Source organism: Grampus griseus (assembly GCF_964374135.1).
Source record: "Grampus griseus genome assembly, chromosome: 11".
In the NCBI taxonomy this organism is placed as follows: Eukaryota; Metazoa; Chordata; class Mammalia; order Artiodactyla; family Delphinidae; genus Grampus; species Grampus griseus.
The window spans coordinates 95,196,030-95,212,908 of NC_139005.1; the positions used below are offsets into that span (position 1 = coordinate 95,196,030).

General features: G+C 40.1%; 1 protein-coding gene across 1 annotated transcript in view; it reads left to right on the top strand.

The window, feature by feature from the left end:
- Window positions 1-16,879, top strand: part of EP300 (EP300 lysine acetyltransferase) — a 73,493-nt gene that overhangs the window by 36,701 nt on the left and 19,913 nt on the right. Inside the window, exons 7-19 of the mRNA XM_082665753.1 lie at window positions 327-420; window positions 993-1,130; window positions 3,353-3,470; window positions 4,133-4,307; window positions 6,702-6,779; window positions 7,241-7,350; window positions 8,987-9,124; window positions 9,388-9,825; window positions 11,245-11,424; window positions 11,646-11,790; window positions 13,890-14,008; window positions 15,212-15,451; window positions 15,873-15,961. Of these exons, the coding sequence (XP_082521879.1) occupies window positions 327-420; window positions 993-1,130; window positions 3,353-3,470; window positions 4,133-4,307; window positions 6,702-6,779; window positions 7,241-7,350; window positions 8,987-9,124; window positions 9,388-9,825; window positions 11,245-11,424; window positions 11,646-11,790; window positions 13,890-14,008; window positions 15,212-15,451; window positions 15,873-15,961 (2,062 nt within the window). The remainder of the gene's footprint in view (window positions 1-326; window positions 421-992; window positions 1,131-3,352; window positions 3,471-4,132; window positions 4,308-6,701; window positions 6,780-7,240; window positions 7,351-8,986; window positions 9,125-9,387; window positions 9,826-11,244; window positions 11,425-11,645; window positions 11,791-13,889; window positions 14,009-15,211; window positions 15,452-15,872; window positions 15,962-16,879) is intronic.

The window sequence follows — 16,879 nt, forward strand, 5'->3', positions numbered from 1 at the left end:
GTTGTAAAGGTACTTTGTGTATTAGCCTTTATATATGTGTTGCTAATTATATCGCAAATGATTGTTTATTATATACAATGCTAGCATTTTTTCCCCCGATTTGTCTTCTGTCTCTTGACTTTGTCTATGGTGATTATTTTACTTATTACTCAAATTTCTAAATGTCCTTAAGACTTCTGTTTTGGGTCTTACTTTAAAAGGATAAAAATTTCTGTGATATTTTCTTCTAGTACTTTCATAGCTTTTCCTTTCTCTTCATCCGTTTTTGTCGTTTTTATTGTTGCTGGTATTTAAAATACTCTGTCTTGCTTTTTGTTTTGACCTAGGTGCTAGTCCTATGGGAGTAAATGGAGGTGTAGGGGTTCAAACGTCGAATCTTCTTTCTGACTCGATGTTGCATTCAGCCATAAATTCTCAAAAGTAAGTTTTATCTTGGGTTGTGCCCTTTGTCAGATTTCAGACACTTGTTAGAATTCCTTGAGTTTTTTTAGTTTGCTTGATTTGAAGATATCCTTGATGAATGAAGACAAATAATATGTTTGAGTTTATTCTTTAGGCTCTCTATAACCTCTTTAGAAATTGTATCAATTATTTGGGGTAACTGACACCTTCCCACATACAGTAGAAAGTTCCAAATGCAGCTGCTTAAAAAACGAGTTTGCTCTATCCCAGTGTTAACAATTAATCCATTGCCCAGTGGATTCCCTGGGATAAGCTGTGTCAAAGTGACAACTTAGTCTTATAACACAAGACTTAGTCTTTTAAACACAAGACATCATCTACCCCTTCACACAAAGAAATGTTGTGGGTTTAACTCTTTTCCCTCACACAAGTACAAATACATACACACCATTTCCCCCAGACTTCTTTATGTGTAAATAGACTTGTCATAGTGTATTGGTCCTATTGCAGTCATCACTGTCAGCTCTACTTAAATGAGATCCTCCTTCTCCTACCCTTCTTCACTAAAACTATTTCACTCCTTTTAAAAGCCCAATGATGAGTGAAAATGCCAGTGTGGCCTCCCTGGGTCCTATGCCAACAGCAGCTCAACCATCCAGTACTGGAATTCGGAAACAATGGCATGAAGATATTACTCAGGATCTTCGAAATCATCTTGTTCACAAACTGTAAGATTGTCGGCTTGTCTTATTCATAAGGAGTTACCAGGTCAACATGCTACCAATCTGCCAGGCACTTAAACACAAGAGAAATATTACTGATTTTTCTATAGCCTGGCTGCTGCTGCTGCTACTTCTATGGCTTTCCTGCTTCCTATTCTCTGCTTCTCAACATTTTCACCATCATTTGTTAGGAGTTTTTCAGCCTTTAATGGTGTGTGAATGATTCCGCCTAGCAACAGTAATCAATATATATTAGTTAAAAGTTATTCATTTAGGGCTTAGGTGGTTGAGAGTCTGCCTGCCGATGCAGGGGACACGGATTTGAGCCCCAGTGCGGGAGGATCCCACATGCTGCAGAGCGGCTGGGCCCGTGAGCCATGGCCGCTGAGCCTGCGCGTCCGGAGCCTGTGCTCTGCAATGGGAGAGGCCACAACAGTGAGAGGCCCGCGTACCGCAAAAAAAAAAAAAAAAAAAAATTATTCATTTAATGCTATCTTAACAAAACTCATATTTTAAAAGAAAATCTAGGTCTTAGATCATTAGAATGGTAGAGGCAACACTGTCTTCTGTTGTTATCCTTGGTAAAGCTTTTATTATCTTGACAAATTGAATCTGTTTGGGTGGTCTCTCTGTGGTCTTCTGGTCCTCCAAATGTGCACATTGTAGTAGTATGTGAAATACCCCTGCACTGTTTGGTGTGAAGTTTATGTATGCCAGGCACACTGCCTCACAAGCACTGTCTTGTTGGATGAAAGAGGGGGAAGGCTTATAGAGTGGTAAAATGTAATGTGCCCAGTATCCTAAAGATAGAGCTCTGCCCTTACTGATTAGAGAGCTTATACTTCAAACAAAATGCAGCATTTTTTTTTTTCTTGGAAGAATCAGTCTTTTTTCATTTCCCTTACACTTAATAGAGGGATCTCCTTCAATTCATCCAATTTTGTATTGGCTTAGAACCATGTGGTCTGTCTTTTATCTTCTTATTTTTATGTTACATTGGCCTACTAATTCAACTTGAGCTTCATTTAGGAGTTCTCAAATGATAGCATCAATAATGGAATTTGACACAAGGAGAAAACTCTGAGATTTTAATACTGAATTAATAAGGAATAACCAAAACAAACTTATCTTGTGATCACAATAGATTATTTAGGATTGATCATCTGACTTGATGTTAAATGTTTATTATGTGCTTGCAAATTTTTTACTAATTCGGGTTTTCCATTTATTTCTTCTCCACTTGGTTATTTCAGGTATAATACACAACTGAACATGAGATGTCCAGATGATAAAATTAGTAGCTGACATCACATTTTGTCAACCTTCAGGAAAGTTAGTGCCAAGCATTTTGCAGGGAATTGCTAGAGAGCAAAAGACATTGAATTTAGCAGAATTATTATGCATTTTTGTTCCCTTCACTTCAAGTTTTTGATCATTTAAGATTTTGTAGAGATTATTCAGTTTTATTTTACTAAGCTGAATAAAGAGAGTAGAAGGATCTTAAGGCTGTTGGTACTTTGGCAAAGGTCAGGTTTTCTCACTTCCTTTATGCAAATAGCACAGTATAAGTTTTTTTTTTTTAATTTTATTTGTTTATTTATTTATTTTTGGCTGTGTTGGGTCTTCATTGCTGTGCACGGGCTTTCTCTGGTTGCAGCGAGTGGGGGCTACTCTTCATTGAGGCGCATGGACTTATCATTGCAGTGGCTTCTCTTGTTATGGAGCACGGGCTCTAGGCACACGGACTTCAGTAGCTGCGGCACGTGGGCTCAGTAGTTGTGGCTCACGGGCTCTAGAGTGCAGGCTCAGTAGTTGTGGCGCACGGGCTTAGTTGCTCCGCAGCATGTGGGATCTTCCCGGACCAGGGCTCAAAACCGGGTCCCCTGCATTGGCAGGCGGATTCTTAACCACTGTACCACCAGGGAGGTCCCACAGTATAAGTTTCTTGCTCTACGTTAGAGTGACTGGGACCAGAAAGTATTTTTATGGAGTCATTTCTTAATTCTGATCAGGAAAACCCTTTCATTACCACAGAGAGACACTTTCATTTTGGTCAGTAATTTATATTTGAAGACATCTCATACCTCATTTTAAAATTTTACCTAAAGTGTTCGTTGTATGAAAATGAGTAAATACTAATCAGGAAGACATTTAAAATACTGTGTACTTATATGGTGAGTAAAAAAATGCTGACATGATATAATAGTAGAAGGATTTTCTATTCCTAGTGTTCAAGCCATATTTCCTACTCCGGATCCTGCTGCTTTAAAAGACAGACGGATGGAAAACCTGGTTGCATATGCCCGGAAAGTGGAAGGGGACATGTATGAATCTGCGAACAATCGAGTGAGCGTCTGTTTTTTTCTACTCAAGGCAAAAGTGGACCTCTTCTGGCTGTTTAGTTTATTCCTCTTAGTTGCACATACACGGAATACTATACTTTAGAGGACACCCTTTAGCCATCCTGTCTTACTCTCACTGTGGAGTCACGATAACAAAGCAGTTTTCTTAAAGTGTACGTCAAGAATCTTACATTTTTCCTCTTAATAATACAGTGCACTCATGTGGCACTTTATCTGGGTTGTCCTTCTGTCAGCTAAAAAGTGGTTGAGCTGTTACCAGCTCTGTGCTATTTTCACTAGAATATGGTGAATCAGCTGCTTAGTATTTTCATCTCAAGTAGTATTTCTGTATCAGTTGAACCTTCCTCCCTAAATTGGCACTTTTTCAAAATGTAGCATATTCTTCCCACATGCTGTAAATTGTAAACCTACTTTGAAAAGTCATGCTTTACTATGTAGGTTCATTATATAGCAGCTATTCATATGATCATTCCAAACATGAGCTCATATTTTTAATGTTGTAGGAAAGTAGATTAGATTTACTCTTCTCCGTTTTCATTTCTGCCTACCTTTTTAAATGAAGCTAATGTCTGTTCTTAGTTCATTTTTTGTTACCTGATGGTAGTCCCCCTTTTTTCCTCATCTCTATTTTCAAAATTCAAAAAGGCGGAATACTACCACCTGCTAGCTGAGAAGATCTATAAGATCCAGAAAGAACTGGAAGAAAAACGAAGGACTAGACTACAAAAACAGAACATGCTACCAAGTGCTGCAAGCATGGTGCCAGTTTCCATGAACCCAGGGCCTAACATGGGGCAGCCACAACCAGGAATGACTTCTAGTAAGTGCTTTTTATTATATTTGTTTTGGGGATAAACTGAAATAAAACGGTACCTAACCAAATTCACTAATTTGCATTAGCTTGTGTAACTATTCTTGAGCTTTCAAATGACTCTTTTTTGCCTTTTCAAAGAAAATAATTCATTCTCTAGTAAAAACAGTAGGCTGAACAGTATATTGAAATTTCTGGACATGACTTGACAATATGGCATCATTTTTAGTGCCAAAGATATTATGCTGTCATAGTGACACCTAGGAAGTGATAGTCCACAGGTTTTCACTGATTTGCATATGGTAGGCAGCCAGCCAATAGATGTAGACTGAGCAGGTTCAAATGCCTTACTGGCTTTGATACATCCTAAACAATATGTTACTTACGTTGTCACACTTTCTTCCTGACCCAATATGTTCAAAGTCTAAGAACTGTTTATTTTTTAGAAGCAGCATTTGAAATTCATCTTGACAGTTTCAGCCTTCTTGACCTAATGAATTAACTGGATAGCCAGGATGATCATGCATTCCATTATTCATTTATTGACTCATTACTAGGTTCCAAGCAGTGAAATATGGTGTGGGTACACAACGGTGAGGAAAAATACAGGCTACTTAAATGATGTGTGAAAGGCTATGATAGGGAAAACCTATGTTTCTTGAGTCAGGGAAAGCTGGCTACCTATAGATAGTGCCAAATGAGCCAGCAGGTACCAACTCTTAGGCCATTAGTGGATTATAAGTGGGCTGAGAAATTCACCCCCCACAGGCCTTGAAGTAGTCAGATGGAGAACTTTTAGCAGCCTCATTTGTTAACTGCAGTGTTGTGCTAGATATATTTTCTCATTGAGCCACGATGTGAAAAGAATTGAGAATAGCATTTCTGGCAGAGGGAACAGCATACACAGAGGCCCCACTAGCAAGGGAAAATGCAGGTATTTTTTGAGTAGGTACGAGAACAGTTGTTCAGAAACAAAGTCAAGACTAGAGTTGTGGACACTGCCTCAGTGCTAATGGTTTGAACTAGGGCAGTAACTAAGATACAGAGACAAGTAGACAAATTGGAGATACTTGGGTGTGGTTGAATTTACTTGAATTCTTCAGAAATTTGAGCCAAGTTAAAAGTTTATCAGATGTTAAACTGTAGTGTTACGTTAAAATAAAGACAGGATGGTACTGGTGCAGTAGGGTAGGGATAAATATCAGTGGAACTGAATAGCCCTAAGTATGTGTTTATAGACTGAGATCCCTGTCTTACCCCACACACAGGCATTAACTGTAGAAGAATCCAAAGTTTTTAAACTGTAAACCAAAAAATCAAAAGTACTACAGAGAATACTGAAGCAAATATAAAATGAAATGAGAAAGGTCTCTAAAGCAAATACTACCTGGTAGCTTTTTTTTTTAATGAATTTATTTATTATATTATTTATTGTTTCTGGCTGCGTTGGGTCTTTGTTGCTGCTTCATTGCTTTTCTCTAGTTGCAGCGAGCGGGGGCCACTCCTCATTGCAGTGTGCAGGCTTCTCATTGCGGTGACTTCTCTTGTTGTGGAGCACGGGCTCTAGGCACACGGGCTTCAGTAGTTGTGGCACGCGGGCTCAGTAGCTGTGGCTCGAGGGCGCTAGAGCGCAGGTTCAGTAGTTGTGGCACACGGGCTCAGTTGCTCCGCAGCATGTGGGATCTTCCCAGGCCAGGGCTCGAACCCGTGTTGCCTGCGTCGGCAGGCGGATTCCCAACCACTGCGCCACCAAAGAAGCCCTACCTGGAAGCTTTAAAGAAAGAAGAAAAAAACGGAAGATACCATAAACATAATTAGTGAGCAAACCAAGGAAACTATTTTCATATTAAAGGTGCTAGTTTCCTTAATATACATTTAGAGTATATACATATGTATATTTTCATCATTCTTAGTTATTTCTATTTTTGTATTTGTTTTAAGAGCTGCGTGATGAGATAAAGTGCAGTGTAATATGTATTATTTAAAGTCAGTGTTCACAATGGGCTTGTATGCATAAAAACACATTATTGGGGTACACAGTCAAACTTGGTCACTGGATAGAATCTGTGGCTATTGTCTATAGAGGTATTCTTCATACCAATGAAATAATCAGGCTTGATCAAATAACAGCATATTAAATGCTGTATTAGTCTGTTTAAATATGAGCTTTTATATTATTGTCCTGTCAGTGCTGAAAGCACCCTGGTTCATAAAGAAATGTACTAAAACCATTTGGAGGCATTTTCTTGTGTTCCAGAAATAACATTTTCTTCAGGTTCCTGTCTACTTCATAGCTTTATTTTTTTGATATTCAGACTGAATTGTGTAAGTTATACTTTATTTTTTAAAGGGGAATGGCTGCCTAAAAGATGCATTTCTAACCATTTCTGTATTCCATTCTAGATGGCCCTCTACCTGATCCATCTATGATCCGTGGCAGTGTGCCAAACCAGATGATGCCTCGGATAACTCCACAACCTGGTAAATTATGAGGGAAATCGGTGTACTTAACCATGGCTTTTTTTTAACAGAGTTCCTAGTGTATTACAAGATTACACCTGCCGCAGGCCAGCAGCAGCTATCATAATTACCTGCCTGAGAAATCAGAAAGCCTTTTATTAGAGTGGGAGCCCAGGGAGGAAGGAAGGGTGAAGAGCAGATTGGCTGACAGGTCAAGGGGCAAAAGACATTAAATGATCAAGCATCCATTTAAAAACAACTAGCCAAGATGAAATTTATTCCAGATTGTAAAATTTGGTTCAGAGACCATACATTCATTAACAGTGCCCTTCTGTGGCTGCTGTGAATTAAACAGAGATTCACAGTTGGAAGCAGGTGCCTTTATTTGTCCTGATACAGTGACATAGAAGCATAAATAAGAACTCTTTTATTCTCCAATTACATGAAGGTGTTCAGATCTAATATTTTACACTTACTCACAGGTTTGAATCAATTTGGCCAGATGAGTATGCCCCAGCCCCCTATTGGACCCCGGCAAACCTCTCCTCTTCAGCACCATGGACAGTTAGCTCAACCTGGAACTCTCAACCCGGTAAGTTTGACCTCTGAGTAATCTTTGGCCTTTACTTGACATTTTTAAAATCCTTTTTTCTTTCAGAGAACAAATTCTCACACTTGCTTAAACAGCTAACTATACATAATTAATTCTTAACACTGATTTTTTTCTATAATTCTGTTGTATTTACCCTTAATATAGACATGATTAAATAATTAAAACTAAACCATATACCACAATTAGGCAGAGAATACTAAAGTCTTTAATTTTCACCTACCTCTTTTACCTGTATGCGTTGTTTTTAGAAATTTATCCTACATAAATAATTCTTGAGATATTAAAAGGATATAATTTGAAGGGCTTCCCTGGTGGCGCAGTGGTTGAGAGTCCGCCTGCTGATGCAGGGGACACGGGTTCGTGCCCCGGTCCGGGAAGATCCCACATTCTGTGGAGCAGCTAGGCCCGTGAGCCATGGCCGCTGAGCCTGCGCGTCCGGAGCCTGTGCTCTGCAACGGGAGAGGCCACAACAGTGAGAGGCCCGTGTCCCGAAAAAAAAAAAAAGATATAATTTGAAGAAAATGCATATTAAGGATGCTACGTTATGTACTGTGTTTTAGGAAAAGGCCATAGCCTGAATGTACTGTAAGGGATTATGTTTAAATTACAGTACATCTGTAAATTGGAATGCTTCATAAGCAATAATTTCAGAATTTATATGATGGCATGAAAGGTGTTTACAGCTTTAAGTGGGAAAATCAGGTGTCTAAAGTATATTTATTATAGAATCCTGTATCGTTAAGGACTTTCTTGATTATAATTTATATAAAATAAACACTAAAAGAAAGATTTCCTTCCAAATACTGTTCATATATAGTCACAGTACTAGAAAGCTTGTAGGAGCAGCCAGTCACCACTGCCTGGAGTCTCAGTGTTGAGTAGTCTGCATACTTTGACACAGTCATCTCTCTTCCGTAATGCCTCTCTTCCCCAAACACAGAACCTACCCAGGCAGGAAACTGTCAAGGGTGATGGAGGGGCAGTTGCCTGATTTTAGAGCGTGGAGAAGATGGCCTCTGAGCATCTCACTGCTCCTTGTGCAAATTCTAAACCTGTCATCCAGCTTTCAATATTGTCCCCAACCCTTACCCTGCCTCTCAGAGTTAGTTAGTACTATCAATTGTTAAGCCTCTTTGGAGTTGTCTAGCACCAGTCTGCTGTATTTAATGAGGGGTCTTATTCTTCATTTTAACCTATGAAACAAATACCTTTCTTAGACTTTGAAGTTCTTGGCCTTTGGTATCCATAATTACTCACTATGGAGTCTTATAGTTTGTGCTTTAACAATACCGCCTACGTAAGCAAAGACCTCATGAAATTGTGATTCGCTCTCCTCACTTATAAAACAAACGGAGTGTATAGGCAGTTACCTATGTGCCTCGTTCTAGATGCATTTGTGCAATTTCTTGACGGTGGGCTTAGGTAAGCTGTGAGGCTGTTCTCCATTATCTTGGCATGAGCGTCAGCTGTTGTAGCACCACTTTCTCCCTTTCCTACCCCACCCTCCCCATAGCAGAGCCAGAGCAATTGGTAATTCCAGCTATAGTAGAATAACTGAAAAAAAGCAATTTGGTGCTCTGTGTTTTTTTGTTTTTGTTTTTGTATGTGTGTACAGCCTATGGGCTATGGGCCTCGCATGCAGCAGCCTTCCAGCCAGAGCCAGTTCCTTCCTCAGACTCAGTTCTCAACACAGGGAATGAATGTAACAAATATGCCTTTGGCTCCGTCTGGCAGTCAAGCACCAGTGTCTCAAGTATGTCTCACAAATGGGTTTTTTTTTGTTGTTGTTTTTTTAAACTTGTTTCCGTGATTCCTGGAACTTCTTAATTTGGGTTTTTACAGAGAAGGGTGACAGCAAATAATGGGTGGAAATAGATGATTAAGCTTTTAATAAGAACAGTTATGGACATGGTATTCTGAACATGAAAGGATTACTAAGTCTACTTAATTACATACTGTATTGGTTGGATTTTCAATTCTGTTCTGAATTGCGTCTTATGTTTTTCATTTTAACAGGCACAAATGTCCAGTTCTTCCTGCCCTGTGAACTCTCCTATAATGCCTCCTGGGTCCCAAGGGAGCCACATTCACTGTCCCCCTCTCCCTCAACCAGCTCTGCATCAGAACTCACCCTCACCTGTACCTAGTCGTACCCCAACCCCTCACCACACTCCCCCAAGCATAGGGGCTCAGCAGCCACCAGCAACAGCAATTCCAGCCCCTGTTCCTACACCTCCAGCCATGCCACCTGGGCCACAGTCCCAGGCTCTACATCCTCCTCCAAGACAGACGCCTACACCGCCACCAACGCAACTTCCTCCCCAAGTGCAGCCTTCACTTCCTGCTGCTCCTTCAGTTGACCAGGCGCAGCAGCAGCCTCTGTCCCAGCAGAGTACAGCAGCCTCTGTGCCCACCCCGACGGCGCCACTGCTGCCTCCGCAGCCGGCAACTCCAGTAAGCAGAGACGGGGCTTTAAGCAGGATCGTGTCAGCTGTGCTGTAGTTTTACACTGCTTCTGTGCTGTTTCTTTATTCTTTTCTCCCTTTTTTTTTTTTTGGCCGCATTACATGGTTTGTGGGATCTTAGTTCCCCAACCAGGGATCCTGGCCCGGGCACACGGCAGTGACAGTGCCGAGTCCTAATCACTGGACCGCCGGGGAATTCTCTGTGCTGTTTCTCTTCTGTGTTGTTTCTTCTCTTATTGTTGTCTCCGCAGTTAGACTAGAATCTGTTTATAGTTACAGACCTTCTTTCTCTTTTTTTCTTGCTGTCGTACCTAACATAGGAGGAGCTCAAAAGATTTTGTTTAGATCGTATGTTGACCATGGTCATGTTGTATTACGAGGCTCGAAGGCATGTAAGGAGAGGTGACAAAGGGAGAGCATCGACAGTACATTTAATACCCCACGTGAATTTTACAGATATTTAAAGAATCTTTTCATACAGTCTGAACTGATGTACTCAAGAGCAAATGAACAAAATCATCGATTTATGAGTGTCTGTGGTACTAGCCAAAGTTAGAAAATTCATCATGTAAGAGATTAGAAAACTATGGGCCTGAAACAAACCGGTAGCTTCCTTGTGAAAGGCTTGTTATCTATATAGTAGAGATCCAAATGCACATTTAATACTTGCATTCTTACTAATAGAACTCTATGTGTCACAATCTAAAACTTTCTACTTGATCACTGATACTAATATTTCAGTTCTCTGTCATACTGGTAAGCTGAGGATCCCCATGAGTTATAGCTACTTCATAAAACATTGCTTATCCATGACTGGTTCATCTTAGCTTCTGATATGTAAGGAAAAGCAGGATGCAGAAAGGAAACTTAATTCTATGTAGGATAGTTTCTGAAAATACTAATTTCTCATTATGAGATATCTTATTGGAAGACTTAGGGGAAAAACAGAGATTGCTAGTTATCCCATTAAAGTGTGATGATTCAAAACAGCTGCTTATTGTGGGAGTTCATAATATTCTCTCTACTTTCCTGTACATTGAAACCTTTTCTAATGAGAAGTTTAAAAGAAAAGATTGCCAGTCATCCTTGTTCTCTTTCCATTTTTCTATAAACATGAACTCCTCTGAGGTAGTCATTTCTGAAACACCCCTCCCAGGCACACTGCCACAGAATGAGTTACTGAAGAAACAGTTGCCTACTCTTTTATCTGCAACCAACCAACCTATATTTGCAAGTCCTCAGTCTCCTATTCTTGAGTGTAATTTACTTCAAGGGGGCGAAATAGGTTGAGTAAGTGAAAGCACCATCAGTGGGTGTAATGACACTAGCCTAAAGATAGGTAGTTAATCATGCCATCTTGTTGTGTGTAATAGGCAAACTTTTTGTTTTTCCCCCTCTTTCTACCCAGCTTTCCCAGCCAGCTGTAAGCATCGAAGGTCAGGTATCAAACCCTCCATCTACTAGTAGCACGGAAGTGAATTCTCAGGCCATTCCTGAGAAGCAGCCTTCACAGGAAGTGAAAATGGAGGCTAAAATGGAAGTGGATGCACCAGAACCAGCAGATACTCAGCCAGAGGATATTCCAGAGGTGAGAGTAGGGCAGTTACTGCTGTTTTTTGGTTAGGACCTCTGTCTAGGAACTCAAACATGTTACAGGAAAGTATTCTATAATTAGGTCTTATTTTATTGATTTCCATATGAAAAAGGGTCTTCAGCTACATCCACAGGGGAGAGTAAGTAAGATAATGATGTTATTGCTTCTCAGTTACATGTCTTTAGAAAACCAAAAATTCCTACCTTGCCTTTTAGACTAAAGCAGAAGACTGTAAAGTGGAACCTACAGAAACAGAAGAGAGAGGCACTGAATTAAAAACTGAAACAAAAGAGGAGGAAGACCAGCCAAGTACTTCAGCAGCCCAGTCATCTCCAGCCCCAGGACAGTCAAAAAAGAAGAGTGAGTCTCTTAGGCTCTGTGTTTGTGGAGACAGAGTAAAAACCAAAGACCTTAGTAGAGTGAGATTGGATTTCTTGGGCCTTGGAATTGAATTTTAATGTGATTTCATTAAGCTTGGAGCCCTTGGCCTGGTCTCTTCATTATTGCTAATGTTGGAGAAGAAATTTTCTTTCCTTTAGGTATATGTGCATCCTACAGTCACTGGGTGGCTAACAATTTCTCAAATTTATCTTTGTTAGAGGACAGAAATTATTAAATAATATTCTTGACTAAAATGCAGGAAATAATAGCAATAATAATATTTTTTGTTAACCTGCTGTGCGCCAGGCACTGTGCTACAACCTGCCGTGTCTCATCTAAGAACTTCACAGCCCCTCTGTGAGGTTACTGATCACTGTTTTACAGGCAGGAAAACTGAGGCTCAGCAAGGTCAAGTAACACTTCCCAGCTCACTCAGCCCAGGCAGGCTGATTCAGAGTCTCTGCTCTGAACCACGCTACTGAATATTAATGAGTCAAGCCAAGCAAGCAGCAATGCTTAGCAGAGAGTGTTAAACAATTCCCACAGAAATTAGTTTACTAACTAGTTTAGGACTGGAACTTCTCGTGGCTCTAGTGACCCCTTCAATGGCACAGGTAGGACTTATCTCAAAGAGGAATCTGCTGGCTCCTGAAGATGACGTATACAAAAGTGCTCCATGAATACAATATACTTTAAAATGATGGGGTTAAAAAATTATTTTCATTTAAAAATAAGGTTGTTGGGACTTCCCTGGCGGTCCTGTGGTTAAGGCTCCACGCTTCTACTGCAGGGGCATGGGTTTGATCCCCCGCGGGTCGGGGAAGTAAGATCCTGCATGTGCATGGCATGGCCAATGAATGAATGAATAAATGTTTGTTATATATGGAGATGTTATTTTGATCTAGGCTGCAACAAACCCAATCTTAATATTAGGAATCTGCTTTTAAAACAGCTAATCTCACAAATTTGCTCAAAGCACAACAAAGTATGAGACAAAGAAGATTCTCCCGTCTGTCTGATTTTTTTCATGTCAGCCCCCACCATGTGGTGAAAAAATACTCAAGGTACTGACAGATATACCCCCTTGAAGATAAAATTAATTTGTAAATAGAAGAAGTAATAAGGCCTCTCTGCTCAGACTGATTCAAAGCTCGAACTGGACCCTTAATGGCCAGCTTCTTAAATGGTAGTTTAAATTAATTCCATTTGGGACATGCCAGCAAATCTTTCCTGACTTTTGGGAGACATACTGAGAACACATTTGAGCATAATTTGATCAACTGAGTCCATCATTCTGGCAATAACAATTTAGTTCTTTCTTTAGACTGGAACCTAACATTTGCCATTAAAATAGTAAATACGTCTTCTGCTGAAGCTCTAAAACATCAAACATTTCAAAGGACTCTTGGCCTTCAGTGGCTCTGATTCCTTTGGCGATAAGACAATACCAGGTCTAATTTCTGACTTGTTACATGCTGATACCAGGAAGGAGGGCTTCTTCCGTTCTTGCTTCACAGCATCCCCCGCCTGTCGTATCTTTTGGAACATTCTGACAAGTCTTTTCATAAATTTTTGGAAGGCTTAGCATTGTTTCTACTTGGTCAAGACTATCTTAACTGGGTTTCTGACTGAGAAATTATCTGAGCCATGAAGGGTATTTAAAGGTGACTAGACAAGATGGATTTTTTTTTTTTTTTTTTGCGGTACGCGGGCCTCTCACTGTTGTGGCCTCTCCCGTTGCAGAGCACAGGCTCCAGATGGGCAGGCTCAGCGGCCATGGCTCACGGGCCTAGCCACTCCACGGCATGTGGGGTCTTCCCGGACCGGGGCACGAACCCGTGTCCCCTGCATCGGCAGGCGGACTCTCAACCACTGCGCCACCAGGGAAGCCCCTCGACAAGGTGTTATAAAGGATCTCTCTGAACCAGGAAATAGAAACACCCTTAGTGATATTTCATGGGGATAATGTAGAGGATTTTGTGTTTTCTGAGCCTTGAGATATATTTTATAGTTTTGACTTGAACCTTTTTTCCTCTTTTGCTTAATTGGTAACTAATTTCAAATATACTCTTCTTAAGTTTTCAAACCTGAAGAGTTACGACAGGCATTGATGCCAACATTGGAGGCACTTTACCGACAGGATCCAGAATCCCTTCCCTTTCGTCAACCTGTGGACCCCCAGCTTCTAGGAATCCCTGTAAGTATGTGGTGGTACTTCTCTTTTCTTTTAAAATTTGTTAACAGCTTTATTCGGATACAGTTCACATATTGTACAAATCACCCATTTAAAGTGCACAGTTTAATGGTTTTTGTGTATTAACAGAATTGTGCAGTTATCACCACAGTCAGTTTTGGATGATTTTCATCACCCCAAAAAAGAAACCCCATTTCCATAAGCAGTCACTCCCCATTTCCACCTACAGCCCCTACTACCAACCAACTGCTGGTCTGCCTTCTGCCTCTGTGGATTTGTCTCTTCTGGACATTTCATCAAAGAGAGTCTTACAGTATGTGGTTCTTTGTGACTGGATTCTTTCACTTAGCGTAATGTTTTCAAAGTTTGTCCATATTGTAGCACAAATCAATACTTCATTCCTTCTTACAGCCCAGCAATATTTCATCATATGGATGTGCATACATTCTCTTTATCCATTTATTAGTTGATAGACATGTGGGTTGTTTATACTTTTTGGCTGTTGGGGATAGCACACCTGTGAATGTTTACATACAAATTGGTGTGTGTATCTTTTTATTTCTCTGGGGTATATATCTAAGAGTGAGATTGCTGGATCATATGGTTTATTTATTTTTATCACTTGAGTAGCAGTAGTTCATGATAGGAAAGATAGATCCAAATTAGCTTCATCTGCTTTTAAAGTTGCCTTTATACACCAGGCTGCTGGGAGGTTTCATTTTGAGTATTTTAAGTTGTATTGGATAAGTCATTGGAGTGCTTCGAGGGGCAAAAATCTGTTAGAATCTTTTTTTTTTTTCCCTATATTTTTCTGTGGCCTTAGACAGATCACCAATATTTTCTGGGCTTAGTTTCATCTGTAGGCTGCATCTAGTACTAAAATGTGAAGGGTCTTTGATTTCTTGGTGTTTTAAGTTGATCACACATGTACTATGGTAAAGTATCTAGAATCGCTCCTGTAGACGATCAGCTTGCTCCTACAAAATCCAGAGTAGTTGTTATTCTCTCTGCCCCTGGCTGCTTCATATCTCTGTAGACTAATGATTTAAAAAAGTGATGGGCATCGATCATTTCTTTGGAAATACAGACACATCAGAGACTCAACATTATCCAGAAAATTTATAATGATTATAGCAAGATATGCTGTGGACCTTGAATATAGTGAGACTTTTGGATAATGTTGTTTGGTGTCACTTGTCCTTCTAGGATTACTTTGATATTGTGAAGAGCCCCATGGATCTTTCTACTATCAAAAGGAAGTTAGACACTGGACAGTATCAGGAGCCCTGGCAGTATGTGGATGACATTTGGCTTATGTTCAACAATGCTTGGTTATATAATCGGAAAACATCACGGGTGTACAAATACTGCTCCAAGCTGTCTGAGGTCTTTGAACAAGAAATTGACCCAGTCATGCAAAGCCTTGGATACTGCTGTGGCAGAAAGGTAAGAAATGTTTGCACAGATAAGAACTGCATGGAAAACTTGCCAGTTAGAATCCTGAGTCATCAGATTGTAAGTTCATCTTGGATAGGGACTTGGTCGTATTTACCTGTGGTGCACGGGGCGTGGCATATACTAGTTTTCCTGTACATGGCAGTTCACATTGAGCTCCTCTTGTCCTCTTCAGTTCTTTGGTAAATGGTGGAAGGATATGACTGTTAAGCTTACCTCAGAGTGGTGGAATAAAACAGTAGCAAACAAGATTAGTTTTAGTTCAGTGAACTGTCTTGGAAACTGAAATAACCCATTATAAGAGACATAATGAGAAGTAAGGCTTCACTAACTTCTGTTTCTGATTTACTTGCCAGTGTAAATATTTTAGCTTGCCCTTCAAACCATATTTAACAAATGGTTTCTTTTGCAGTTGGAGTTCTCTCCACAGACACTCTGTTGCTATGGCAAACAGTTATGCACAATCCCTCGTGATGCCACTTACTACAGTTACCAGAACAGGTAAGCTCGACCTGTGTGGACCATGGTCAGAGTGTCCGCGTGTCCAGGGAGTGCATGCGGATGGACCAGCACACATACAGTCATGGTTCATGTGTAACTTGCTTGAAAACAACTGTACAGCACAAGTTCTGGTATCAGTTTTCTGGGCCCTTATTTTTATAAGACAGGAACCCAAGGCATTAAGAAGTTAAGCAACTTTATGAATTGGTGGCATACCTGGGATTACGTCCCAGGCCCCATATTTTTTTCCCACTGTCCTTGTATAGCTCACCACAGCCTCAGGCAAAAACAAAAAAGTTTCAAACTAATTGATCTACTTCCCTGTGAAATTGCTGCCATCTATTGCCATTCCCAAAACCACCCAGAAAACTTTAACCAAAAGTTTCCTAGCCAGCTGTATCTTTTAGGAAATGTTTCCTTTTTGTGTGCAGCTGATACCTAAGTTTTTCTTGGAGTATGTAAAAACAAAGGATCCCAGGGTATTTGCTTTGCCTCTGTTGGGCACATTAAAGAGACCTCTGTACCAGACTGTTCCTTACAAAAATTTGCATATGACCATGGACGGTAGGCTTCTAATAAATTAGACACTTCTGCCTTATTTTCTCCTGCTCAAATAAGGGCTGTAATCACACAAATTGGATTTGCTAATCTATCTTAATCATGATTTGTCTCTTATTTTGTGTAATCAGCCAACAGTATAGCTGGCATGGGATGTAAATAAAAAAGCAAGGCTGGACAGTCAATACTTTGATGACCCAAACCCATGGTGGTCGTTTTTTGCTGAACTTGTGTGCTACAGATGTATTTCTAGCTTTGAAAAAGTCACTTAAGCTTTTTGTTTTATTTACAAAAAGTTAGGTGCACTCCCCTAATGCTTTGTAGTCATAAGAATCTATAGTGTTTTACTCCTTAAAACCT